Genomic DNA, 27,653 nt, shown 5'->3' on the forward strand with positions numbered 1-27,653 from the left:
AAAAAATGACAAATATGAATTTACAGATGCAGAGACAGATTTGCTTGATCAGAGGAAGAGTACAGTAGAGTCAAAAAAAATAACATACACAGTAACTACCACAATGGAATGGAATGGAAAGAACAACCACGCAAAGACAAAAGTGAATGCTACAAATTACAAAGGAATAAGAATGGTCCCAAAGAAGAGAACTCTGAGAAGATACTCCCACCCTACTCTTTAGAAGAAGTAAGAGGTCAACAGAGGTGGAAGACCATATATATTTTCAGACCTTTTTCTTTTGACATTTATTGATTGGTTTTGTCAATATGTTCCCCCTTCTCCTTCCTCTTTAAGAAATATCCTTTGTAATATATGGGATGGCTCTCTGGGAAGGGGAAAGAGAGGGATACCATGAGAAATTCTGACACTGTAAAAAAAAAATATTAATAAAAATGTAATTTTTAACTTAAAAAGAGAGAGAGAAGAAAGCAAGTAAAGGCATCTAGTACCAATGGCTTTCTCAAGATTAGCCACAAAGTAGAGGAGAAATAAGACTATGCTGGTAGAAATGGACAGAAAGGGAGAGGGGTTTTTTTTTTGTTTTTAATTTTAAATAGTATTTTTTTCCCAATTACATGTAAAGACAATTTTAATTTTTTTATATAAAATCTTGAGTCCAAATTTTCTCCCTCCCTCCTCTCTCCCTTTTCCTTAAAATGGTAATTTGATATAAGTTATATATGTGCAATCATATAAAACATGTTTCCATATTAGTCAGATTGTGAAAGAAAAACTAGAAAAAGAAAAACACCACAAAAAAAATTTTTTAAGTGAAAATAGTATGTTTCAATCTGCATTCAGACTCCATCAGTTCTTTCTCTGCATGTAGATAGATAGCATTTTCCATCATGAGTCTTTTGGCATTGTCTTAGATCACTGAGGAAAGCTAAGTCAATCACAGTTGATCATCATAACAATGTTGCTGTTATTGTGTACAATGGTCTCCTGGTTGCGGTCACTTAACTATGCATCAGTTCATGTGTTTTTCTGAAATCTGCCAGCTCATCATCTCTCATAGCACAATAGGATTCCATACACTCATATACCAGAATGTGTTCAGTCATTCCCCAATTGATGAGAATCCCTTCAATTACCAATTCTTTGCCAAAGAGTTGTGGTTGTTTTTTTAAAATGGATGGAGGAGACGTGATTGTGTTTATAGGCAGCAAAGAAACTGCCAGTAGAAAGAAAGAGACTGAAGACTATTAGTAAAAGTGTGGATGACAGAGGGGGCAATTTGCTGAAGAAAATGAGATGGAATGGCAACAAAGTTGCATGCAGAGGGACATCTTTTGCCAGATGCCACTTCTTGATATGAGGCAGGGATAAAGGAGCAGATAACAAGTGAAGGACATCTTAGTGCTATGAGATGAAGAGGAGGAGGAGTAAAAAGGAGCTCTCAGTCAATGGCCCCAATTTTTATTTTTAGTATGAAGTTCTCAACTGACAGGGTAAGGGGGAGAGAGGGTTTCTTGGGAAGTCTGAAGGGGGATGGAAAAGTCTGGAAAAGTCATTGCAACAAGTGAGATAGTGAATCAATTAGGAAGGCATAAAAAGATTGTCTTGCTGTAATGAAGGTCCACTGAAGGTTATATTACACAAATATCAACAAAGACAGCAGATGGAGGAAATAATCCAAAGTTAGGGTTTACTCAAAGGCACTATTGATAAGATAAGGAGGCAAGGCATTTAACAGAACAGGATAGTGTACAGCTGAATTGGTTCACCAAGGGGTCAAGATAAGGAAGGGAGAATATACACAGTGTAGGGATAATGGTCAGGAGAGAACTGAGGTTGGAAGGAATGGCAATCACAGTGAGAAAGAACAAGGCTAGGGGTAATAAGATAGAGGGAAACATAGATCAATAAAAGATTATGATCTGAGAAAGGAATATCAGAGTTCATGAACACTTGTGGGTGATAGTAAGACTGAGCATATCACTGTGTGTAGGCTAAAGTGGAGTTGGAAAGTAGGTCGTGGGAAATGAGTAAATTGAGAAACTGGGAAATCATGGTTCTTGAGGTACTATTAATATGTATACTGAAAGGTTACGTGGGTAGGAGTTGAGAAGGAAAAGACCTTGACGCAGATGCCAAACTCAGAGTAAAGGAGAGTGGTAGGAGGGCAAAATGTAACACCTACCTAGAATGTAACAAAATGTAACACTACCTAGAATCTTGATGGGGTGATAAATATGGACTGAGTGAAACTCATAGGAAGAAAGGTTACCTGGTGGTAAAGAAAATGGACTGAATAGACAATGGGAAGCAAGAAGCTTTCCAGTTCCCTCATCAATCTGGAGAAATGGTTAAAGTGTACCCCATACTAGGAGTATAGGTAGGGACTCCTTTCATCAAGTGTTAGTTAGGGATTCCACGTCATCAAAAGCAAACTAGGTTTCAGTGACTGCCAGAAGCGAGAAAGAAAAATGAAAGCAAATTTGTTAACGACTAAACAGGCCAAGTAGAAAGGAAGGTTTCTACAATAAAAGCCATGGGTTTAGAATCACTGGAATAAAGCATGACAGGGAGAAAGTATGCTAGTCATTGAGGAGTGAACACGGGCAGATTATCAGTGACTGCCAAATTTGTGGCAGGAGATGGCACTGAGTCCTGCGAGCCCAAGGAGGCCTGACTCCCAAATGGGCAGGAACTCCCCACAAGAGAAAGTACAATCTGAGGGAGTTTGGTCCAAAAAGGCAGAAGCTAGCAACCGGTCAATCCAATTTGTAAGCTGCTTCAGAGCACTGGGTCAGATCCTAGAAGTAAGACAGAGGCAAGAAGTTAGACCCAGGGCTGAAGCATGCCTTGACAAGAAGACTTGGAAGGGAGGAGGCCCTAAGAAAGTTGGACAGCTAAATTTAGGGTGATGCAGTATTCCCTGGAAAATCTTAGGGAGAAAAAACAAAGGTCCCAGGCAGGCTGAAGAGCCATAAAGCACTGCCTGAGAATTCACAGGGGAAATAAAAAGGGCATGGGTGAGTTGGCTAGATCCTGGGTAACACAGCGCTCCCCAAGAAGTAGTGGAATGAGAAGAGAAGTATTAAAAACACCATCACTGGAACTGAGGAAGGCATTTGTAAGGGCCAGAAAGGAGACTGGAATTACCTGGATAGAAGAGTGAGTTGTGTATGTATGTGTGCATGTATGTGTACATACACACACACACACACACACACACATAATGGAGGAGTAGGGAAAATTAAACTGATTAAACATGAAGCCTGATAATAGAGACCTTGATCCTCTTTTTTCATTGATGTTATACTACCGTGTTTCCCCAATAATAAGACCTATCCCGAAAATAAGCCCTCCCCTTACTGTGTAAAATTCCTCTAAAATAAGCCCTCCCCCGAAAGTAAGCCCTATTGAGATTGCTACTGTAGTGAAGGTGATCCCCTGCGCTACACGCTACATTACGGTACCCTCTGTATGCACCGTACCCCCCCCCCGGGTGAAACGCACGCCGCGCTCCGAGCTGCATCCAATCAGAGCTGCAGCAGTGAACACGTCATCCTGTTCTTCCCCAGTGATTTGCTTATTGAATAAAGGTACATTTTTTTGTTCACATTTACCTGTTTATTAAAATTGCTGTCAATGTTCATTAAAATAAGCCCTCCCCTGAAAATAAGTCCTCTGGTGTTTTTCTGTCCAAAAAAATTAATAAGACAGTGTCTTATTATCGGGGAAACACGGTATAGCAATGTAAATATAAAGAACCACCACCACAAAATAATTAAAAATTCATGTTAAGCCATCTCCCTCCACTCCTTTCAGGGTGGAGGAATCCCATGGATATGGAATACTGCATATAGTGTCAGTTTTTTTCAATATATCGATCACTTTAGTCAAATTTTTTTCTCTTTTGTAAAAAGAAATTTTTGTTATAATGGAGAAAAGGATGCAGGGAGAGATATAGCCCATGTAACAATAAGAGATAACAATTAAAATCTATTTTTAAAAATACATTCATAGAATCTTACATAAGTTACATTTTAGGAGCTATTATAGGGGAAAAAAATAGTAACAGTGTATAAGATACAGGGAGTCCAAATCACAGGGCACTTCAGTAATATAAGGTGATGATACCTGCATTACCTAAATGGAGGTGAAGAAAGAATACATTCCAAGAAAAGGGGCACACACAGCCTGCCCAAAGGCAAGGAAACAGGAGATGAAATACCATGTACAGGAAACAGCAAGAAGGCCAGTTTGACTAAAATATGGAAGGCATGAAGGATAATAATATGAAATAAGCTGGCGCCAAGACTACAAAGGACTTTAAAAGCTTAATAGAGTACTTTACATTTTATCCTGGAGACAACAAGGAGCCCCTAAAACTTCTTGAACAGGTAACAAAGTCAGACCACTGCTTAAGGAATTTCAATTTGTCAGCTGTCAATCAGGTCAGTGACGACATCAATATGAACCCTCTCTGCTTCAGAAAAGCTGGGGAGCAATGGGAATAAGAATAGAAAGGTTGCTTGAACCAGAAAATGAATGACCTTGTAAACCAAGAAAATTTAGATGGGAAAAAATAACTACAAGTTACTAATAGGCTTCTATAAGTTCTGATCTTCCCTCTTCTACCTGTCACCAATTCAAGGAATGATGCTTTTGCCTATCACTGAAGACACATTTTGGGTAATGTCCCTAAGAGAAGGCAAGAAGGAGAAATATCTATTAAGTTCAAATCAAGAATGCAATTATCACTAAAATGAAAGTGATTGAAAGAGCTAAGATAATGTTTTTCAATTACATAACACTTTAGCGAAAGGTAATTTTTCAATATGTCCTAATTCATTGCCACATATTTCTCCAACCCCATTGGCCTCAGGAAAAAGAGACAAACAAAATTCAATAAATAAAACTCACAGTTATACTATTATAGCATAAAAGAATTTAAGTATGGTTGTGGCAACCCAGTTTAAAACACAAAAAATTTTTCTTAAAGTCTTAAAAATCCAAAAAATTGTTTAGTTAACAAATATTTTAGAAATTAATCTCAAGCAAAGAAAATACTTTAGAACTACAAACACCAGAAACAGAAAAAAAAAATTTTAACTTTGCTACCCTACTCTTCACTGAACTTTAGTATATGATGGGTCTATCTTAAAATTGACAACTTAAAGGAGTCTCATACTGACATACCACAAAGATGGTATTAGTTCAAAGTTTAATACAATCTAATTTTTGTACTTAAGAATTTACAAAAGTATAGTGGTAATTTTCATCCACTATGATCCCTTTGATTAGTTCATATTCCAATGGATGAAACAACATGCAATGTTTTCTATATTATTCAAGGATAAGCAGCACCCCCCCCACACAAAAAAAACAAATAACAAACTAAACTTAAAAAAATCTAAAATTCTAAGGTTTGCTAATAAAATGATAAGAATGAAAAACATTCCATGACACATTCCTCCTAGAAAAGAAATGTAAACAATGATATATTGACAACATAGTACTAAGTACTTTAAAGTTATCTGAAAAATCACAAAGCAAATTTCCAAACATCACACTTCACTGAATCATAAATTTTTTAACAACAATTTTTTAAATGTTGCTGAAAGGTCTACCAAGGAAGTTCAAGCAATATATCACAATCTACTGGCAGATTTCAAAATCTTTACATAGAAATATACACATTGTACATCCATCACTTTGCAGTTTGCTACAAGTTCCAAAGGAATCACAGGATTCCTTGAGCTCCCAGAAACAGTAATCCATACATCCAGACAAATCAAGGATTGTACAAGTCCATAATCACCCTTCTAAGCTTTGAGGAATCAAGTAGTTCCTCACAAAAAAGATTGGGGACTCCTTGTACAGAAGTATGAAACTAAAGAAAGCCTCTGAATTTGATTTATAACAATATCAGTTTACACACCATCTGTCACATTTGTGGAAACATATTATCAGAATCTTATATGCATTTATTAAATGTTAATAAATACAATCACCAACTTGCGTATGTTGAAACCAGTATGTTATCAGCACAAATCATAGTACATTATAATCACCTCAACTAAATGATCTACCTAGCAAAATTTATCCCACACTATCATCTCAAAAATCTTAAAACAAACTGATCTTAAAAAATAATAACTTCAGGAAATATATTTTTTGAAACAAATTTCCGCATATTTTAAATCTATTTGTAATATTACCTTTGGAATCTTCTTTATTAGAGTCTTTGCTCTGATATGTTCTTTCATTGTCTTTAAATAAAATGGCTGGAACAAAAGCCTTCAAATCAATAAGGTTCTCATAAAAATTTCGAGCATCTTCATCCTCCCATATACCACCTTCTAAGTCATATTCTCCAGGTTTACCAGGTGTAAAGATATCAATTCCAGGGCCATGCTCTACAAATAAAGCACACATAATTAGTACCATTGTATACATACTGAACATAATAAAATTAAGAATTTATATTCTACTCAATAGGCATTATCATTTTAAAGCTATCATAGTACAAATCATACCCAGAATATGGTAAGAAATATCCAAATTTAACATCTGTTTAGTTAAAAAAAAAATGAACTGAACTTTGATAAGGTCATCTTCAATTTTAAATCACAAAATCTGAGTTTTTTAAAAGTTCAAAAACTTGTTTAAAACACTGGAAAGAAAAGCATGGTATAAAAATGAAATGGGAGACACAAGTAGGACATTTTAACCAATATTTACTGAGCTCTAAACTTAGAAAAAATTTAGTAGCTATGTGATATATTGGATCTATCTTTATGAATGATAAAGCTAAAATGCCTAATGGAGTATCCATGTACTTTAAAGGCCCAGCTTAAGCCCCATCTCCTTTAGGAAGAACCTTTTAACATCTTAAGCAATGGTTTTCTTTTCTTCTGCATTCCTACAGTATTTAATATCTATAGAACTAATCTAATATATTGAATAGCCTTTACATGGCTATGTACTTAGTATTGTCACCTCAATAAAACTGGAGACTTTTTTTTTTTTTTTGGAAAGAGAAAAATTCTCTTTCCAAAGAGAACACTGATAATACCACTAACATCCACAATAAATACAAAATGGATACATGAGTTGAATCTTAAATATACTAGTAAAAAATTAGAAGTAATTTATATGCCTTTCACAGTTGTAGGTAGCAGATATATTTTTAATCTAACAACTGATAGAGGTAATTATAACTAACAAAAAAAGAGACCTCTACATTCAACTGAAGAGCTTCTGAACAAATAAAATTAATGCATCTAAGTTAAGAAAGGAAGCAGTCAAATGGGAAGCAGTCTTTATATCAAATTTCTTGGAAAAGAGTTAACTACCCAAGTTATAAGCAGTTCATTTATGCTCTTCTTTTCTTTCTTGTCTTAGGGACAAAATTTTTATTTTAAGGACTTCTTTAGCTACATCCTAGAAAGCTGGCATTTTGTCACTACTGGTACCGGTTTCTTTTACATAATTATTTTTATATGATTTCTTCTTTTGCTCACTCATTATTTAGGATCTTATTTTTAAGTCTCAATTTCGGTCTGTACCTTGAACAGAATACTATCTTTACTGAATTAAAATCTATATTCATGTGTTTTAATAGATGTGTTTACTATTCCTGACTTTTTATACTTATTTGGAGCTATCTCTATGCCCTAATTCATCACCTGTTTTTTTAAAACTTAGATCTGGTGCTAAGAAATATGTAGTCTTTAGGAAACCCTGTTTAAAATTCTTTCAGCTCTAATTTCTCCAGAAATCTGTTCAATTCTACATTTTCATTTTTGTTTTTCTTTCTACAGATTGAAAATTGAAAGGAGGAAACATCACAAGGTGTAATACTATATCTTCTTGTATTTCAGTTAATTTTTCCTTTATTTTGTTAAGGCATTTAGAGCACGAGTTTAATATTGATTTGTTGTCTGTAAGGTTCCTTTCAGCAAATTATAGTTTCTACATTTATCTCTTTTTATGTTGAAAATTTTTATTTTTGTTTTCCCAATAAAAATAACTGTAACTCCTACTTTTCTAATTTAACTGATACAGAATAAATTTTGCTGAAGCTTCTCATTTTTGTTTTATATATATATTTTAGGTATGTGCTTTATAAGCAATAGTTATACTGTTTTCTTATCTAATCTTCATTCTTGCATGTTATTGGATTGTTTAATCCATTTAGATTTAAAGTTACAAAAGTTTTCCTCCATTTGTTTCTAATACTGTTTTTTCCCCTGAATTGGGATTTTTTTCTGTTCTCTTTACATACCTCACTTTGCCTTTTTACATACTTCTGCTTAATATAAAGAACTGAATCAATTGATAGAGAAACCAGAGTTAAAGACATTATTAGCATCTCCTAAACAAGACATAAAAGAATGTTATGTATTTTTCACCACTACTTAGAACTTAAAAAAAAAAAAACCTGAACATCTATAAGAGCACAGAAATATTTTAAATTAATGTAAAAAAGGCAGGCACACTAAACACATCCTTTAAAGACCATGATACAATAAAAATAGTCATGAGTTCAGAGTCCCAAACAAAAAAAAAAGACATAGATTCAAGGGAATTTAACAATAAAATCTTAAATAATGAGTGGGCCAAAAAAAATCATAAAAGCAATAATTATGTAAAAGAAAATGATAATAATGAATCAACATTTCTGGAATGCAGCTGAAGCAGTCCTCAGGGGAAAAATTATATCCTAAAAAATACATTTTAAAAAACTGAAAAGGAAAGAATTGATGAACTGAATCTTTACTTTTATTTTTTTTAATTAGAGCTATTTTTTAAATAGATACAAAATAAGCAGAAAAGAAAACATATTGAATATCAGAATGAGAAATAGATATTTTGGAAACAAAAAGATTGTAGAACTAATAATTCCTTCTAAAAGTTGGTTCTGGGGCAGCTAGCTGGTACAGTGAATAGAGCACCAGCCCTGGAGTCAGGAGGTCTTGAGTGCAAATTTGGCCTCAGACACTTAACACTTACTAGCCATGTGACCTTGGGCAAGTCACTTAACCCCAATTGCCCTGCCTTCCCCCCTCAAAAAAGCAAAAATTAAAAAAATAGAAAAAAAAAATAAAAGTTGGTTCTTTGGGAAGATTAAAAATATTGATAAACCTTCAGCCAATCTAATTAAAAAGAAAAGAGGAGGAAAAATCAACAAACCAGCAAACAAACAAGATGACATCACAATTAAATCAGAAGAAATAAAAAAGAATTATCGGAACCCAGCATTATATGCTAAACAAAGCTATGAAGACAAAAGAAACAGAAGAAGACTTCTAAAAATATAAAATACTAAAACTAGGTATTTGACTAACTAGAGACTAAAGGACTAAATAAAAGACCATAAATAATCCAATCTCTGAAAAGGAAATAGAACTAGTTATAAAGAAACTACCAAAGGAAGAAAATTCCTCATTCTGATGGATTTACAAAATTCCATTATTTTAAGGAATGATTAATAAAAATACTTTAAAAAGCAGTCCCCCAAAATGGAAAAAAAAATAGCTCTACAGATTTTTTTATAATACAAATATAATCCTAAAAGGATAAAGCACAGGAGAATTATAGGTCAATTTCATTAAAATCAATTCAAAATTTTTAAATAAAATCCTGTCAAAGAGAATACAGTAATGTATCCGAAAAAAATCATTCATTATAACCAAGCTGTATTCATACTAGGGAGAAAATGATGGCTCAACATTAAAACTGTCATATTAAAAATAAAATCATCCACAAAACTATATGATTCTCAATATATGCAGAAAAAATCTTTGACAAGGCACAATATAAGTTTATGTTTAAAAAGGGAGTGGGGTAGTCTTTTTTATAGTTCATATAAAGTATCTATCTAAAGCTACAAGTATCATATGTAATAGGGATACACTTATTTCCTACTAAGTGCAGGAGTTAAAGCAAGGATGCTTCTCTCCCCTCTATTACTTGAAAGAGTTCTAGAAATGTTAGTAACAATTAGAAGTAAATTAAAGGCATTAAGATTAATAAAGAAGATACTAAAAGCTATCATTATTTGTTAATGACATGATGTTTTAGAAAATCCTAGGCAAACAGAAAAGATACTGATAATGAATAACTTCAGCAAAGTTACACACTTTGAAACACACCAACAAAATCAATTTATTTATTGTCTCAAGTAGTTTTTTACTGATTCTCTAGGATTCTCTAAGTATATCATCATATCATCTGCAAAGAGTGATAGCTTGGTCTCTTCTTTCCCTAATTTGATTCCTTTGATTTCTTTTTCTTCTCTAATTGCTACTACTAACATTTCTAGTACCAGACTGAATAAGAGGGGTGAGAGTGGACACCCTTGTTTCACCCCTGATCTTACGGAAAATGCTTCTAGCTTATCCCCATTACATATAATACTTGCTGATGGCTTTAAGTAGATACTACTTATTATTTTAAGGAAGGCTCCATTTATTCCTATACTTTCTAGTGTTTTTAATAGGAATGGATGTTGTATTTTGTCAAAAGCCTTTTCTGTACCTATTGAGATAATCATGTGGTTTCTGCTAGTTTTATTGTTGAGATGATCAATTATACTGATGGTTTTCCTAATATTAAAACCATCCTTGCATTCCTGGAATAAATCCTACCTGAACAAAGTGTATTATTCTTGAGATAAGTTGCTGTAGTCTTTTTGCTAATATTTTATTAAAATTTTTGCATCCACATTCATGAGGGAGATTGGTCTATAATTTTCTTTCTCTGTTTTATCTCTTCCTGATTTAGGTATCAGTACCATATTTGTGTCATAAAAAGAATTTGGTAGGACTCCTTCACTAATTTTTCCAAATAGTTTGTAGAGTACTGGAATCAATTGTTCTTTAAATGTTTGATGGAATTCACTAGTAAATCCATCTGGCCCTGGAGATTTTTTCCTAGGGAGTTTACTGATGACTTGTTTGATTTCTTTTTCTGAGATGGGGTTATTTAAGTAATTTACTTCCTCTTCAGTTAATCTGAGCAACTTGTATTTTTGTAAATATTCATCAATTTCCCTAAGATTGTCAGATTTACGTGCATACAATTGTGAAAAATAATTCCTAATTATTGTTTTGATTTCCTCTTCATTGGAGGTAGATTCACCCTTTTCATTTTGATATTCATAATTTGGTTTTCTTTTTTTTAATCATATTGACTAAGGGTCTATCAATTTTATTGGGGTTTTTTTTCATAAAACCAGCTCTTTTATAGTTTTATTTAGTTTTCTTAATTTCAATTGTATTAATTCTCCTTTAGTTTTCAATATTTCTAATTTAGTATTTAATTGGAGATTTTCAATTTGTTCTTTTTTCTAGGTTTTTCAATTGCATGCACAATTCACTGACCTCCCTTTTCTCTAATTTAATCATATATACACTCAGGGATATAAAACTTCCCCTAAGAACTGCCTTTAATGCATCCCACAAATTTTGGTACGTTGTCTCATTATTATCATTCTCTTGAATGACTGATATGACTTTTTGCGACAGCAAAGAAATGGAATTAAAGTACATGTTCACCAACTGAGGAATGGTTACACAAATGTGGTATGTGTGCTGAAAGAAATGATGAATGTGATGAAAACTGAAAATCACAGAAAGATCTAAATGAACTGAAGCAAACTGAAGTAAGCAGAGGCAAGAAAACAGGAAAAAACTACCACACACAAGCAAAAAAATTAAAGTAAATGCTGCAAAATTATAAAGTACAAGCAGGACTCAAAGAGAAGAGATATGAAAGGAAGCTACCAATCCACTTCGTTCTTGGAAATGGGTTCACAGGTGTTGCAAACTGCACATGTTTTCAATGTACTGACTGGTTGTACTGATTTTTTTCTTCAAAAAAAATGCTATTTGCTATGTGGAATGGGGAGGGGAAGAATTCTGAGGAAAACTATAATGATGTAAAAAACAAAAACTCAATAAAAACTAGTTTTTAAAAAGATCGTGTTTTTAAAAATGAGAGGAGAATCAGATACCTTTCACAATTACGGTTAACAGATGATATATTTTTAAAACCAAGGAATAAAGGCAATTAAAAAGATAAAATGTCTTATTTTATCTTATTATTATTACATAATATCTTATTACATATTGCTGAAAAACTTCTGGACAAACAAAATTAATGCACTTAGGATAAGAAGGAAAGCAAACAGAAAAAAAAATTTTTTATGACAACTAAGATAAGAGTTTGGGATTCAAGAACCTAACAACCAACAGATATAGATATACATATATATAAAAATGTGTGTGCACATAAAGTCAATCCCTAAAAGATAAGTGGTCAGAGGACATGAACAAATACTTTTCAGAAGAAGAACTACAAACTATTAAGATTTTTTTGCAGGACTCACTTGTGATAACAAAGAAGCAGAAAAAAAAGATTATGAAAGAATGCTCCAAATTATTGACACAAATACAAAGAAGCCTTGTTTTATACCTTACACCCAAGCAAACTGGCTGATAACAAAAGATAAACTTCTAGGTCATGTCATCAACAAGCCAGACAACTGTGTATTTTCTTCAAACCTCACAACCTTTCAAAATCTCTCCAAAACAGAAATCATGCACAAGGGAGAAAAACAATTTTAGTTGTCTCTATAGCATATGACACCAAGAACCCTAACCAAGAATAAAAACAAAATGAACAAAAGAGAGGTCTAATCCCTAAATTCTCAATAGGCTCACTCAGCAAACCATTCCCCATTGCCCACCACACTCAGGTGGGGTTACATATTGCGACTGACAAGGTTGCAAGAAAATTCAACTCTACCCAAATGGTTTGCTCTGGCGGGGAGAGCAACACAGGAGCTTTCAGCTATACAGGGATCGTTAAAAGAAGTGAAAAACAGAGGCAATGGGGGAGGGAAAGAATACTATATCAAGCTAGGACCAATTTCATCCCTATAAAAGTCACTTGGGAGACAGACCGAGGGTGATGAAATGAAAACTGCCCAGCACAGAAAGAAGCTGAGATGGTTTTGGGGTCTAGCCCCTAAGGAAACTACAATCAAAGGGCAAAGTCAAGTAATGAACAATAGGAAATAAAAGGGAAAAGAATGAAATCCACCAAAGATCCTCAGGAGGAAGAAAACTTGGTAAAGACTTCAAACATAAGCATAAACATAAATCATCAGGAAAGGTTTTAATAAAAGAAAAGAATTATGGCTTCCCATATTCCCAGCTACAAATAAATACTGTAAGACAAAAGAAAACAAAATAAACACCCAATGAGGCAGAGGACTCTCTGTGGATTCCCAAAAGAGCACGAGACCACGGCAAGAAGTTTATGGAATGGTTTAAAAGAAAAATAAGAACTGTGAAAACAGAATTTATAGCCTATTTTTAAATAGCGAAACTACTTGGCAGAATAAGAAAACTTAAATCCATGGTAGCAAATCTCACAAAAGAAACAAAAGAGAAGAACTGACCAACAATGCAAATACATAGAAGTGAAGGACAACCTGAAAGAAGAAAAGCAAAAAGTATTAAGATTAAAAGAAAAACGGGCAGCTAGGTGGCACAGTGTTGATAATGCACCACCAGCCCTAGAGAAAGGAGGACTTGAGTTCAGATGTGGCCTCAGACAATCTACATTTACTAGCTGTGTGACCCTGGTCAAGCCACTTAATCCCGATTACCTCCTCAAAAAAAAGAAAAAAAAAGAAAAGAAAATAGGATCTCCATGCAAGCAAAACATTCATCACTATGACAGGATTTGAAGAAACAACTTAAGGATTAAAGCTTTCCCAGGAGAATATGACAAGTCAAAAAACCCAAACACCATAATACAGGAAATAATATTAGACAACTGCTCAGGACTTTTGAACACTCAAAATAAAGGGTCAATTCAAAGAACCCACAGATTGCCTCTGGAAAAAAAAAAAAGCCCTTTGCCGCATAGAGCATGTAGTGTAGTTAAACTAAACAATTCCAAAGGCAAATGACAAACTTTTCAAGCAATCAGGAGAAAAACCTCCAAATATAAAGGAAAACTGAAAGATATAAGACTGCTCTGCAACCATCAGAAACCTCATAAGGAAATGGAATGATATGTTCCAAAGAGCAAAGGACCTGAAGATGAAACTCAAGATATCATATCAAGCCTAACCATTAATAAAAGTTGTACAATAAGAGGCATCTGAAGCATTTCTAGAAAGAAAACCAGATGTGAACAAATTATTTCGCTTTCAAACACCCTAGACCATCATAAATACAAGAAAGGTAAATAAACATAACCATTAATAAAATAATAATGACAAAGAAACTATTAAGAGATTTCTCTCTAAAAAATGACTAAATATGGGAATAAATCAATGTTGGAAAGATCAAGGGAAGATAGTATCCTAGTATACTATTGAGTATCTTCTTTTTTGCCTTTAAAAAAATATTTCTTCTATGGGGTGGCTCTTTGGGAGAGGAAGAAGGAAAGCTATTTTAGATAAGTGATTAGTGAAATTAAAATAGCCTCTTCTAACTCAGTGAGGAAAACTTTAAGAGGAAAAAATAAGAGTAATCCAAGAGAATCAAGAAAATTATGAGAAGTCAATCAAGTGGAAAAAGATTCAAAAGTTCAAGAAAGTAACTCCTTAAAAACAAGAATTGGGCAAAGGAAAGCTGATGTCATAAAATACCAATAAATAAAACAAAATCTAAAGAACAAAAAAAAATAAAAGAGAAAGTGTAACATCTTATTAGAACAACAACTGATCTGAAGAACAGATTGAGGGGAGACAATATAATAACTGTTGGACTATCCAACTGATAAATGGTCAAAGGATATGAACAGGCAGTTTTCAGAGGAAGAAATTAAAGCTATCTATAGTCATATGAAAAAATGCTATAAATGACTAGAGAATGATTAGAGAAACACAAATTTAAAAAACTCTGAGGTACCACATCACACCTATGAGATTGGTTAACATGACAAAACAGGAGAATGATAAATGTTGGGAAAGATGTGGGAAAACTGGAACACTGATGCACTGTTGGTGGAGTTGTGAACTGATACAATCATTATGGGGAATAATTTGGAACTATGCCTAAAAGGCTATAAAACTGTGCATGCCCTTTGATACAGCAATACCACTACTAGATCTGTATCCCAAAGAGATCACAAAAAAAGGGAAAAGGACCCACAAGTACAAAAATATCTATAGCAGTTCTTTTCATGGTAGCCAAAAATTGGAAATTGAGGGGATACCCATCAATTGGGAAATAACTGCACAAGTTGTGGTATATGAATATAATGGAGTACATTATATTTTATTATATATATATATTAAATATATAAATATATTCCATAAGAAATGATGAGCAGGCAGATTTCAGAAAGACTTACATGAACTGATGTTGAACAAGCAGAACCAGGAGAATACTGTACACAGCAACAGCAACACTGTGCAGTGACCAACTCTGATTGACTTAGCTTTCCTCAGCAATGCAAGGATCTAAGACAATTCCAAAAGACTCATGATGGAAAACGCTATACAAATCCAGAGAAAGAACTATGCAGTCTGAATGCAGATTGAAGTACACTATTTTATTTTTTTCTTTCTTGTGACTTTCTCCCTTTTATTCTGATTCTTCTTTCAGAACATGACAAAAAATATTTTAATATGACCATAGATGTATAGTCCATATCAGACTGCATGCCATCTTGGGAAGGGGTGAGAGGAAGGAAGGGGAAAAAATTTAGAACTCAAAATCTTATAAAAGTGAATGCTGTTGGAGCAGCTACATGGCGCAGCGAATAGAGCACCGGCCATGGAGTCAGGATGACCTGAGTTCAAATCCAGCTTCAGACACTTAACACTTAACAGATGTGTGACCTTGGGCAAGTCACCTAATCCCAAGTGCCCTGCCTTCCCCCCTCAAAAAAGACACCCCTAAAAAAAAGGCCAAAAAAAAAAAAGCTGTAAACTAAAAATAAATAAATGGATGCATGAACGAACAAATAAACAAAAGAGAATTGTTGGACTACCTGAAAGTTATGATCCAAAGAGTCTTGATACAATATTACAAGAAATCATTAAAGAAAATTTCCCTGAAGTTCTAGAACCAGAGAATAAAGTAGAAATAGAAAAAAACCCACTCATCACCACCTGAAAGAGATCCCAGGATGAAAAATTACAGGAATACCAGAGTCAAGTTTCAAAGCTCTCAGGTTAAGGTGAAAATACTGCAAGCAACAAGGAATCACACAAAACCTAGGAACTTCTATATTGAAAGACCACGGATCTTGTAATATAATATTTCAAAGAGCTAAAGAGCTGGGGTTGTAACCAAAAATAAGTTACCAAGGAAGGTTGAATATAATCCTGAACAACAACAAAAAAGAATATTCAATGAACTGAAGGACCTTCAGATATTTATGACAAAAAGCCTACAACTCAATGGAAAATTCAACATATAAAGATTAAGGAGAAACTTAAGGTAAACATTAAAGACCAATTATGAAGAATTTAATAAGGTCAAATTGTTTACTACTTATATGTGAAAATATTATCAGTACTCTAAAGACTGTTATCATTACTTTTTCAAAGAAAGACTTGGGCTGAGGTGAGTAAAATGGGTTAATTCTTTTCTTTTTTTTTTTTTAAAAGCAATCAGGGTTAAGTAACTTGCTCAAGGTTACACGGCCAGTTATTTCTGGGTGTGGTGCTGAGTATCTGAGCCCAGATTTGATCCAGGTCATCCCGACACTGAGGCCGGTGCTCTTACTCGCTGAGCCACCTGGCCGCCCCTAAGCAATTGGGGTTAAGTAACTTGCTCAAGGTTACACGGCCAGGTGTTTCTGGGTGGGTGCTAAGTGTCTGAGCCCAGGATTCGATCTCCAGGTCTTCTCAACACTGGAGCCGGTGCTCTTACACGCTGTGCTACCTGGCCGCCCCTGAAATGGGTTAATTCTTTAAAAAAAAAAATGGCATGGAGAGGTAAAAAGGAGAAATTATATAAATGAGGCATGAAAGGAAGTACTGATATAGAAGAAGCAAGTGGAAGAAAAGAGCTGGTAGTGCTGAAACCTTATTCTCATCAGAACTTGGGAAAAGAGGGAACATAAATCTCCAGAAGAGTAAAAAACAAAAGTCTTCTGAATTTAAGAAGAAATAAGAAGGCAAAGGGATAGGAAAAGTGAGGGACTTTTAGAAGGGTGTATAGATTACGAATTAGGAGAATGGTGGGAAATGATAAGGAAAGGACTTTTAGAGGGGTAGATAGATTAAGGACCAGGAGGACAAGATACTGGTTAGAAGTAAATAAGACTTGGAAGGATAGAGTAAATAGGATGAGAAGGACACATAGTGAAGAAAAATAGGATGGAGAGAAATACACAACTAGTGTATAAATTTGAATGTGAATAAGATGAATTTATCCATAAAAAAGAAATGGATTAAAAATCAGAATCTGATAAAGATGTCATTTATAAGAAACAATTAAAAATGAGAGCTACACACAGAGTAAAAAGAAAGGGCTGGAGTAGAATTTGTTATGGTCAGTTGATATAAAAAAGCAGGTGTAGCAATAAGGATCTCAGATAAATTTAAAGCTAAAATCGATTTCATTAAAAGAGATAAACCTCTATGTGTCACCAATATTATTCAACAGTTTTAGAAATGTTAACAATAGCAATAAATGAAAAAGAAACTGAAGGAATCAGAATGGGAAATGAGGTAATCACTATCTCTTTCTGTAAAGGATATGACAATATACATGGAAAATCATAAAGGTTCAACTAAAAATTAGTTGAAACAACTAATAATTTCAGCAAAGTAGCAGAATGTGAAATAAACTCACACAAATTATCAGCATTTTTATATATCACCAACAAAATCCTGCGAAAAGATACAGTAAGAGTTACTCCATTTAAAATAACTATAGAAAGGTGTGGCTAGGTGGCGCAGTGAAAAAGCACCGGCCCTGGAGTCAGGAAGATCTGAGTTCAAATCCGACCTCAGACACTTAACACAAAAGCTAGCCGTGTGACCTTGGGCAAGTCACTTAACCCCAAATGCCCTCCCCCCCCCAAAAAAGACACAGCAAAAAATAAAATAATTGTAGACAGTACAAAATACCTAAAAGTATACCTGCCAAAATAGACCCAGGAACTACATGAACATAATTATAAAACAAAAAATACAAATAAAGTCAGATTTAAATACCTGGAGAATTATTATTTGTTCATGGTTAGGCAAAGCCAACATGACAAAAATGACAATTTTACCTATTTATTCAATGCCATCCCAATTAAATTACTAAAAATATATTGAAAGAGTACAAAAAATAATAACAAAAGTCATTTGGAAGAACAAAGGGTCAACAATTTTAAAGAAACTAATTTTTTTTAAATGTAAAAGGAGGCAGTTTGGCAGTACCATACTTCAAGCTATATTATAAGGCAGTAAACATAAGAACTAGCTAAGAAATAAGGGGGTAGATAAGTGGAACAAAGTAGACATACAATATACAGCAGTAAAGGATTACAGTAACCTTGTGTCTGACAAATTTAAAGATTTAAGATTTGGGGGTAGGTATTCATTATTTGGTAAAAATTGTTGGGAAAGCTGGAAAGTAATTTAGCAGAAATTAGGCATAGACCAATATCTTAAACCATGTACCAAAGGAAGGTCAAAATGCATACACGACAGCAATATAAAGAGAGATATTGCAAGAAAATTAGAACATGGAACATGCTACCTATCAGACTCATGGATAGGCAAACAATTTATGAATAAATGAGAGAGAGCATTGTGAGGTATAAAATGGAAAATTTCAATTACATGAAACTGAAAAGTTCTATACAAATAAAACCAATGTAACTAAGATTAGAAGGAAAACAAAAAATTGGGAAAAAATTTTCATGAAGTCTCTTAGAAAGGTCACATTTCTCAAATATACAAAGAACTCTATCAAATTTATACAAATGAGTCATTCCCCAATGGATAAATAAACAAGGAATATGAACAGACATTTTTTTTGAGGAAAAAATCAAAACCATAAAGAGTCATAAAAAAAATGCTCAAAATCATTGCTGATGAGAGAAATGCAAATTAAAACAACTCAAGATATTATTTTACACCTATCAGACTGGTTAAAATGATAAATGCTTTTCAACTGGGAAATGGCTAAATAAGTTGTAGTGATGAAATACTATAAGAAATGAGGAGCTGGTTGATTTTAGAAAAACATGGGAAAACATAGATCTATGAAGGAAGATGTTATATACCTCCACAGGAAAAAACAGATAATTAGAAATATGCGCAGTATGGTTTTACATATGTGTGCATATATGTATGTAAATAAATATGTGTGTAGACACACATAAATAAAATATATATTTGTGTTTAATTGTAGCCTTTGCTAGGGCAGGGTGGGGAGTGAGGGAGAAAAAAATTAAAAGTACACAGAAGAGAACAAAAAAATCCTGGAAGGAAGCACAGAAAAACTGTAGTTTTGAAAAAAAAAAAGTATAGCATTGATAACACAATTTTTCAGAAAAAAAGTGTGAAATGGGAATTCATGGTTTTATATATATCTTCTCTGTATGTTCTGCCGCGTACTTTGAAATGTTCTTTGTCTTTTGCTTAGAATAAAAAATTAAAAGCAAAAAAAACTGCTAAGTGATATAGCTCAGGGAATTACAGTACTAAATTTAGTACATGCTTTAAAAAAAACAGCTCTGTGCAATGACATTCAGTTTCATGAACAGTTTCTTTTCCTGTTATTTGTAAATAGAAACATTCATATTTGTTGAGATTTTGTCAAGTTCTGAACAAAACTTTTTAAATTTTAAAATAAAAAATATTAAAAGTATATCTGTCACATATTTAATACAGCAACCATTCACTTATCTGAAATGATCAGAGAATGAGTTGTTAGGGATGAGTATTTTCCTAATGGTTAAAAATGAAACTTTAAAAAACTTTTATCTCATGTTTGTTGGAATAGTAATCTTTCTAAAACATACTATCTGCCCTCCTGACTTAAAATGCAAAATATTAAATATATTATATTAAGCCTTTCTTGGTCAAGTTCAATTACTGTACTTATTACACATAATAATAAATATTCATTATTCAGTAATCTTCACTGTCATAAAAGGATGTCTTCTTGAAGGGTTAAAGTATATAGAGTTTTTTACCCAGTAACAACTAGCATCAGACTACGGTGCTATTCTAGAAGTATGCTACTAGCATAGTGCCAAAAAGTTCTCAAGAACTATCAAGTGATAACTTAGTTTACTCTATTACTAAATGCACCTAAACTTCTGTACCATTCCGATTTTTTCTTTTCTCTTTTCTCACTTTTCTCTTCTCTTCTCACCAGTTTCATAAGCTTCCTTGCCACCCTCATCCTTATCTCTGACACTTCTGCAAAAACATTTTTACTTCTCTCTTCATCTGTTTTTCCAAACCCTTTTTAATTTTTATTTCTTTTTTCCTATCTCCAAATTTCTCCATGCTCGCATTAGTGCAGCTTAGCTTTCAATCACTGATAATAAATGTTCTCCTTCTTCTGTACAGTAAACCAATCATATTTATCTTGTATAATTTAGATTTTTTCACCATGGACAGCAGTCAGGTTCTTGTCTTTATTTCTGCATTTGGGGCCATTCTGTACAAAAACTGAAACTAGAACGTGCTACTACTATATCTTATATATAACAAATACTGAGTGATAAAATACCAATGATAATTATCATTCAAAGGACCAATTCATATAACAAAGTATGAATTTTTGCAATAACCATGTATTTAATAACATCAACTTTATGGCAAAGTACACATCTCTACTAAAAGGCTATTTGGCAACTGTGAACTATAGATCTGGTTTAACAATAATTTATTTATATGCAAACAATGGAAAAGAGTTCTACTTACAAAACTGAAGATGTAAATTGTGGTGTGAAAGAAGTAATTTTTAAACCTCCTGGAAGTCTCAATTTGTGATCTCTTACTTTGAATATCCCTGCTAGAATTCATTTTCTATTTTCTTTTCCACATAGTCTTCTAAACATCTTATTACATCCACTGCAATTTACAACCCATTTTCCTGTGCCAAGTCTTTTGTATGAATTCAGTAAATTTTACTATTAAATAAGGTCATCATTATAGTATATTTTATGGTGGATTCTGTCAGTAGTACTACAATTCTCACATCTGAAACCTGTAACTTTTGACATTTCTCCTTCATTAGACTTTCTTATACTATCAGTTGTCACTTCTTGTCCAATTCCACCTCAATAACATTTCTCACATTTGTGCCCTTCTCAACTGGAACCACCCAAATTACCAAAGACGATATAAATTACAATACCACTGACAATATAGTAAAGTCTGAAATAAGATCCAGTTTAAAAAGAACTCAGTTGCCCTAAATTCAATTTTGGACAATGCTGGGTATGAAAAATTGTGAAGTTCTTATATTGAGTGAAATCAACAACTACAAAATGACCAGAAGCATGCTAAAACACTTTCGATAATGCCGAATTTAAAACTAAGCCTAACTGCAGAACAGAAACATGTTAGTGAGAGCTTCATGGTATTAATTTGGAACTTATTATTAATCTAAACAAGGGGTATTAAGAAAACCACCATGAATACTCAAGTACCTAAGGAATGACTGAATTCATTTTTCACAACTGTCTTCAAAAACAGTCCAAAAATGCATTCCTATAACTTTTTTATTTAAAAATGTCCAGTTTTCCCACTCATTCTTAAATTCTGCTTTTCTCACTTACTACTACTATACCTTATAAAGAAGCACTGTGGACTCAGAGAAATAAAGAATGCAGGAAAAAGGCAGGCTAGAAACTGGTCTGGGGAAGCTAACAATCAAACTTTAAATAGATTATTCTATAACTCCAAATGAAAAGAGAATTAAAATCTCTTGACTCCCCATTAAGCTATTTAACAACATTCTGATACTAAATCACAGAACTTGTTTAATTCTATAACTGAAAAAAAAAAAAACACTTTTTGTTCTATTGAATTTTCTCAATTTTTTCTAATAATGTCCTAAATTATCCCTGCATCTGTATCTAATTTTACCCATCAATATCCATCTCTAACACTGTTACCAGGGTAATACATACATTTAGCAATAAGACTAAAAGCCACGTTTCAACAGTAGCCTCTCAGACTTTTAGGAAGACTATCGGAGAGGATCTTTCAACACAATAATCAACTTTTCTCCCTAGTTAAAGGACAGTAAATTCAAAATACCATCTTTCCTCAGTGGAGAAAAGAAAAAAATAATAATAAAATATGGATCACTTAACCTCTCCAGGCCTTAATTTCTTTATTTGTAAAATGACAGATTAGATAATCTTTCTGAATCCCAGAAATCCTAGATCTGTAGGATTTGGAGAAATAGCCCATTTATGGTTCTGAGTATATGTGTCTATATTTCTAAATTTCCTGAAACTGTATGGAATAAAGTTAACTTACTCTTACTTATAACTGTAGGACTTGAAAGCCAGAAAGATTTTGATCAATGAACTAGTCTAAGCCCTTGATTTCATAGATAAGGAAGATGAGGCCTGAAGAGATTACTCAGGTTTACAAAGCACAAGACCCAGAACCAGATCCCTGACTCTCAAGACAATTTACTTAGCACTATGCTAAACTGTCAGTCCTCAACTGTATCAAGTTTTAATACTAGTCACTATATAAAAAACCCTAAAAAAGAGAAAACTAGGGACAATTTTCATTTGTAGATTAAAAACTTAGCCAATAAACAACTATTAACCCCAAAAAGGTTAGCAATAAATAGTTTTAAGTGACAAAATTTGTTTATTATGATAGCTTACCCTCTGGTGTTGGTTTGTCCTGAGGAAGGTCAGGCATATTTTCATCCAAAAGGTCTGCTAAAGACTGAGAATTTGCCAGTAGTTTCTGATAAGACATGGCAAATTCCTCATACTGCTTATGTCGATCTTCACTCAGCTCCCCTTTAGAATGTAGAATGCGTCTATGAATAAAGAATAAAATAGTCTGATAAATTTACCAAACCTGTTTGGTCAAGAATTTATATAAAACCGAAATTTACATATAAATAAATTTTGTGACAATTTTAAATGTAGGCATAAAAATAAGGTATCACAAACATTGGTAACAATATTTTAAGATTCAATTTAGAACTAAGCTTCATATTCAAATATAACTAAAGCATTTTATCTTTAATGTGGTTTCCTTAAAGAATAGTAACGAAGAAAGCAGTTTTATTTTTCCCCACTTAATAGTTATTTTATTTTTTCCAATTACATGTAAAGGTATTTTTCAACATTCATTTTTATAAGATTTTGAGTTCCAAATTTTTTTCTCTCTCTCCATTCCATCCCCCCTCCCTAAGACAACAAGCAATCTGATATGGATTATAATCATATTAAACATTTCCACATTAAGTCATGTTATGAAGTAAGAATTAGAACAAAGGGAAAAAAAAACATAAGAAAGTAAAAAACAAAAAAAAAAAGGTGAAAATAGCATGTTTCAATTTGCATTTAGACTCCAAAGTTATTTCTCTGGATGTGGATAGTATTTTCTATCATGAGTCTTTTGGAATTGTCTTTGAATACTGTATTGCTGAGAAAAGCTAAGTCTATTAAAGTTGATCATCACATAATGTTGCTGTTACTATGTACAATGTTCTACTGGTTCTGCTCAAAGTAAGTTATTTTAATAACCAGGGAGGATTATTTAGTCTAAAGGCTACTCCGATAATCAAGTCACAGGAAAACACTTCATTAACAAAAGAACTTAACAATTTCATCAAGAAATTCAGTTCAGAAATGAAGCTTTTAGAGGAAATACATACTAATTTAAATCCATGGTATCCTTAAAACAGTCTACATCTTAATTATACTGTAGTCAACTCTAAATCAAACCATGTGTGGATTAATCACAGTTGATTTTTAATAATGGTTTCCAAAAGTCATTCCTCAATAGATAAATGGTCAAAAGGTAAGAACAAACTTCTCAAAAGAATTCTAAACTATTAACAACCCTATAAATGCTGCAAATCACTAAAAGAAATGCAAATCAAGACAAACATCATGTTTTAGCTCATGCCCAGCAAATGGGAAGATATGAAAATTATCAATGTCAGAGAGATTGTGGGAGGATAAGCATATTGTGGGTGTATGTTCGATGAAACTTGCTTTGGTATAGCCATTTTGGAAAATACGTTGGAATTATGCAAATCAAGTAACTAAAATGCCCACTATGAAACACACTCCAAGAAAGTCACTGATAAAAACAAAGTAATCATATATGATGGAAGGAAGGAAAGAAGGAATGAAGGGAGGGAGAGAGTGAAGATTTAAGAACAGACTATGTTAGAAGGCACTGTCTTCCTATTTCAAGTCTAGCACTCTATCCACTTCAGCACCTTCCTCTAGCAGCAAATGTTGTGGTAGCAAAGCACTAGAAATAACGTAGATGCCCACTGATTGGGGAGTGCCCATTGAACAAATTTATGAATATAACATATTGTGCTGTTAAAAATGACAAGGGGGGAGGGGCGGCTAGGTGGCGTAATGAGTAAAGCACTGGCCTTGGAGTCAGGAGGACCCGAATTCAGTTCCAGCCTCAGACACTTAACACACACACACACACACACACACACACACACACACACACACACACTAGCCGTGTAACCTTGAGCAAGTTACTTAACCCTAACTGCCCTCCAAAAAGCAAAAAAAAAGTGACAAAGAGGATGATTTCAGAAAAAACTAGGAAAATTTACATGAAATGATACAAAGAGAAGTGAGCAGTTAAGTATTTTTAAGCACTTAATATGTGCCAGACACTATACTAAGGGCAGATCCAAACAAATTCTGATTGTTACAAAAGGCAACCACAATTTCAGAGGATTAATGATGAAACACATGCTACCTACCACCTAGGAAAAGCCTCTATGTGGTGAAGTGGATAAAATGCCAGGCACTTAATAAATGTTGACTGATTGAATGGCGATAGGAAGACTTGAGTTCAAATTTGGCCTCAAGATACTCCCTAGCTGCATAGCCCTAAGTAAGTCACTTGACTTCTGCCTACTCCAAATTTCCTCAACCATAAAAAGGAGATATTAATAGCACCTATCTCTCAGGCTTGTTATAAGATGAGATAACATGAGATAATATTTGTAAAGTACTTAGCAAAGTGCCTATTACACTATAGGAGGCAATCTGTTTCTAAAATTTCTTCCTACTGACTGAGAGGTGACAAAATCAAAGTACAGACTGAGACTTTTAAAAAATATATATGATCAATGGAGGAAGTTATTTTGCTTGACTGCTTATCTGTTACTGTTTTATCTTTATTTTTCTCCAACAGGGGAAAGAGGTAGAAGGGAAAGAAAATAGATCTTTGTTAAATAAAAAATAAAATAATTTTTTAAAAATTAAAAACATAAAAAAAGAAAGTAAATGTTTCAAAATTACAAAAAATAACCACAGCCTGAAAGAAGAGATCTGGGAAGATACATTCCCTATCTCTTCTACTTTGCAGAGGTAAGAGGTGTTTCAAAGGTGTGGAACATTTTATCTGTTTTCAGATTTTTTAGATGTATTAATCATCTTACTGTTTTTTCACTTTCAATTTAAAAAAAAAAAACTATTAGATGGGATAGTTCTCTGTGAAAGGAAGAGAAAGAGATACAGAAGGAAATTCAGACAATATAAAACCAAAAGATATCAACAAAAATCTTTAAAAAAAAAAACTATTACATGGCTTCTCATCCTTCTCTAAAGTCCTATTCCCATACTTCATTGTGGCATAAAAGCAACCATAAATTCTCAAAGAATACATATGCCAATAAGCACAACTTCTAGTGGCTAGGTAGCTCAGTAGAGCACTGGGCCTGGAGTCAGGAAAACCTGAATTCAAATACAGCCTCAGACACTACTAGCTTTGTGATCTTGGTAAGTGACTTAAGCTCTTTGCCTCAGTTTCCTCAACTACGAAATGGGTATGAGGACTGCACCTACTTCTCAGAGTTGTTATGAGTATCAAATGAGATAACATTTGTAAAGTGCTTGGCAAAGTGAGTACATAATAGATGCTATATAAATTGTAGCTATTATTATAATATACCAAGGTAGTAAGGCTTCAAAGCAAGAGCTGGGTGACAAATGGGCGGTCCTTCAGGGCCATGACTAGATTAATTCAGAAAGGTTCATCCCCAAAATGGTCACAATAATGAACAAGGCCACAGCAACTCAAAAAGATCAAGAGATATTCAGAAAGTCTGCAATTTCTACAAGTAAGAATATCTACACCAATTAAAATAAAAAACATTTAAGTTTCTGGCTTCCCTCAGCTACTATCCAGCACAATCCTCAGGTACTAATCTGACCATTAATTTGTGTGAGCTCAAGGAATACAAATTTTAATAAGTAATACAAAAGAAACTCCTTCTAAGAGTCATATAATACAAAGGTCAATTAAAATTATGTCTGACACATTGAGTACAAGAGGTTAAGACTTGCCTATGACTGAACCTAACTGCAGATATCTGAGGATGCTATGTGATGTCTGTGACCAAAAAGGAAATCAAGCAAAGAAGTAAATCATGTTTCATAACTGAGTATTTTCAAAAGTAATTTGCTATTAAAGTGTTTAATGATGCTTACCAATGGAGTTTTCAAAACGGTCTCAGTAAAGTTATTTAATTTCCTTTTATTCTCAAACCTAGGCTACTATAGTTAATTATGAATTATTATGATCTTACCAGTTAAAGAGTTTACTCATGGTATGATTTATCTGTTATTCAACTATACATATTCACTAAGTTGTTACCCTCTTAAGTTACCTAAAATTTTACCCAATACTGTCTGAGTATTTAAATAAGTCATGATATTTTAACACAAAACACCTGTTTTAGGACAGTGTATAATAAAAATGTGTGATACAACTCATCTTTTGCCTAGCAATTAATCCTTAAACCCATAGAAGACTCCACCACTAAGCATATCCCAAAGGGGTCAATGATAAAAAGAAAGGTACCACATATACCAAAATAGTTACATTACTTTGTAGCAGCAAATAAATGGGCAAGGATGTCTATTTATTGGAACTGACTAAATGATATGGTTCATGAACATAACAGAATGTTGATGCACTATAAGAAATGACAAATATAATAAATACACATAAGTATAGGAAGACTCAAATGAACAACTGCAAAGTCAAACCAGGAAACCAAGAAAAATATACCGATTACAACATAAATGAAAAGAACAAAAAAATCAAAACTGGATCCTACATGATTATAATGATCAAGCATGGCCCCAGAGAAGAGATATGAGAAGGCATCAATAACCTGCTTTTTTGCAGAGGTTAGGTACTATGGGCATAGAACATTAGCTTTTTTCAATGTATTGGTTAATTTTACTGAATTGGGATTTTTTTCATCTTTTTTTTTTTTTTAACACTTATCAGAGATGGCTCCTTGAGAGGGGAGAAAGTAGAGATATTTCAGGAAATATAGGTGATATGAATTTTTTTTTTTGCCTTTTTGGAGGGCAATTGGGGTTAAGTAACTTGCCCAAGGTTACATGGCATGTGTGTGTGTGTGTGTGTGTGTGTGTGTGTGTGTGTGTGTGTGTGT

General features: G+C 33.4%; 1 protein-coding gene across 8 annotated transcripts in view; it reads right to left on the bottom strand.

Annotated features, from left to right (window-relative positions):
• LOC138175985 (regulator of nonsense transcripts 2) overlaps nt 1–27,653 on the bottom strand; it is a 201,454-nt gene that overhangs the window by 154,343 nt on the left and 19,458 nt on the right. For all 8 annotated transcript variants that reach the window (XM_069106651.1, XM_069106647.1, XM_069106648.1 and 5 more), the window contains exons 4-5: nt 22,849–23,009; nt 6,216–6,413 (exon numbers count right to left, since the gene is read on the bottom strand). In XM_069106651.1, coding sequence (XP_068962752.1) covers nt 6,216–6,413; nt 22,849–23,009 — 359 coding nt within the window. The remainder of the gene's footprint in view (nt 1–6,215; nt 6,414–22,848; nt 23,010–27,653) is intronic.

The sequence above is a fragment of the Petaurus breviceps genome, unplaced genomic scaffold (genome assembly GCF_028583685.1).
Source record: "Petaurus breviceps papuanus isolate PSGF00001 unplaced genomic scaffold, PetGlider_PUasm1.0 80, whole genome shotgun sequence".
Taxonomy (NCBI): Eukaryota; Metazoa; Chordata; class Mammalia; order Diprotodontia; family Petauridae; genus Petaurus; species Petaurus breviceps.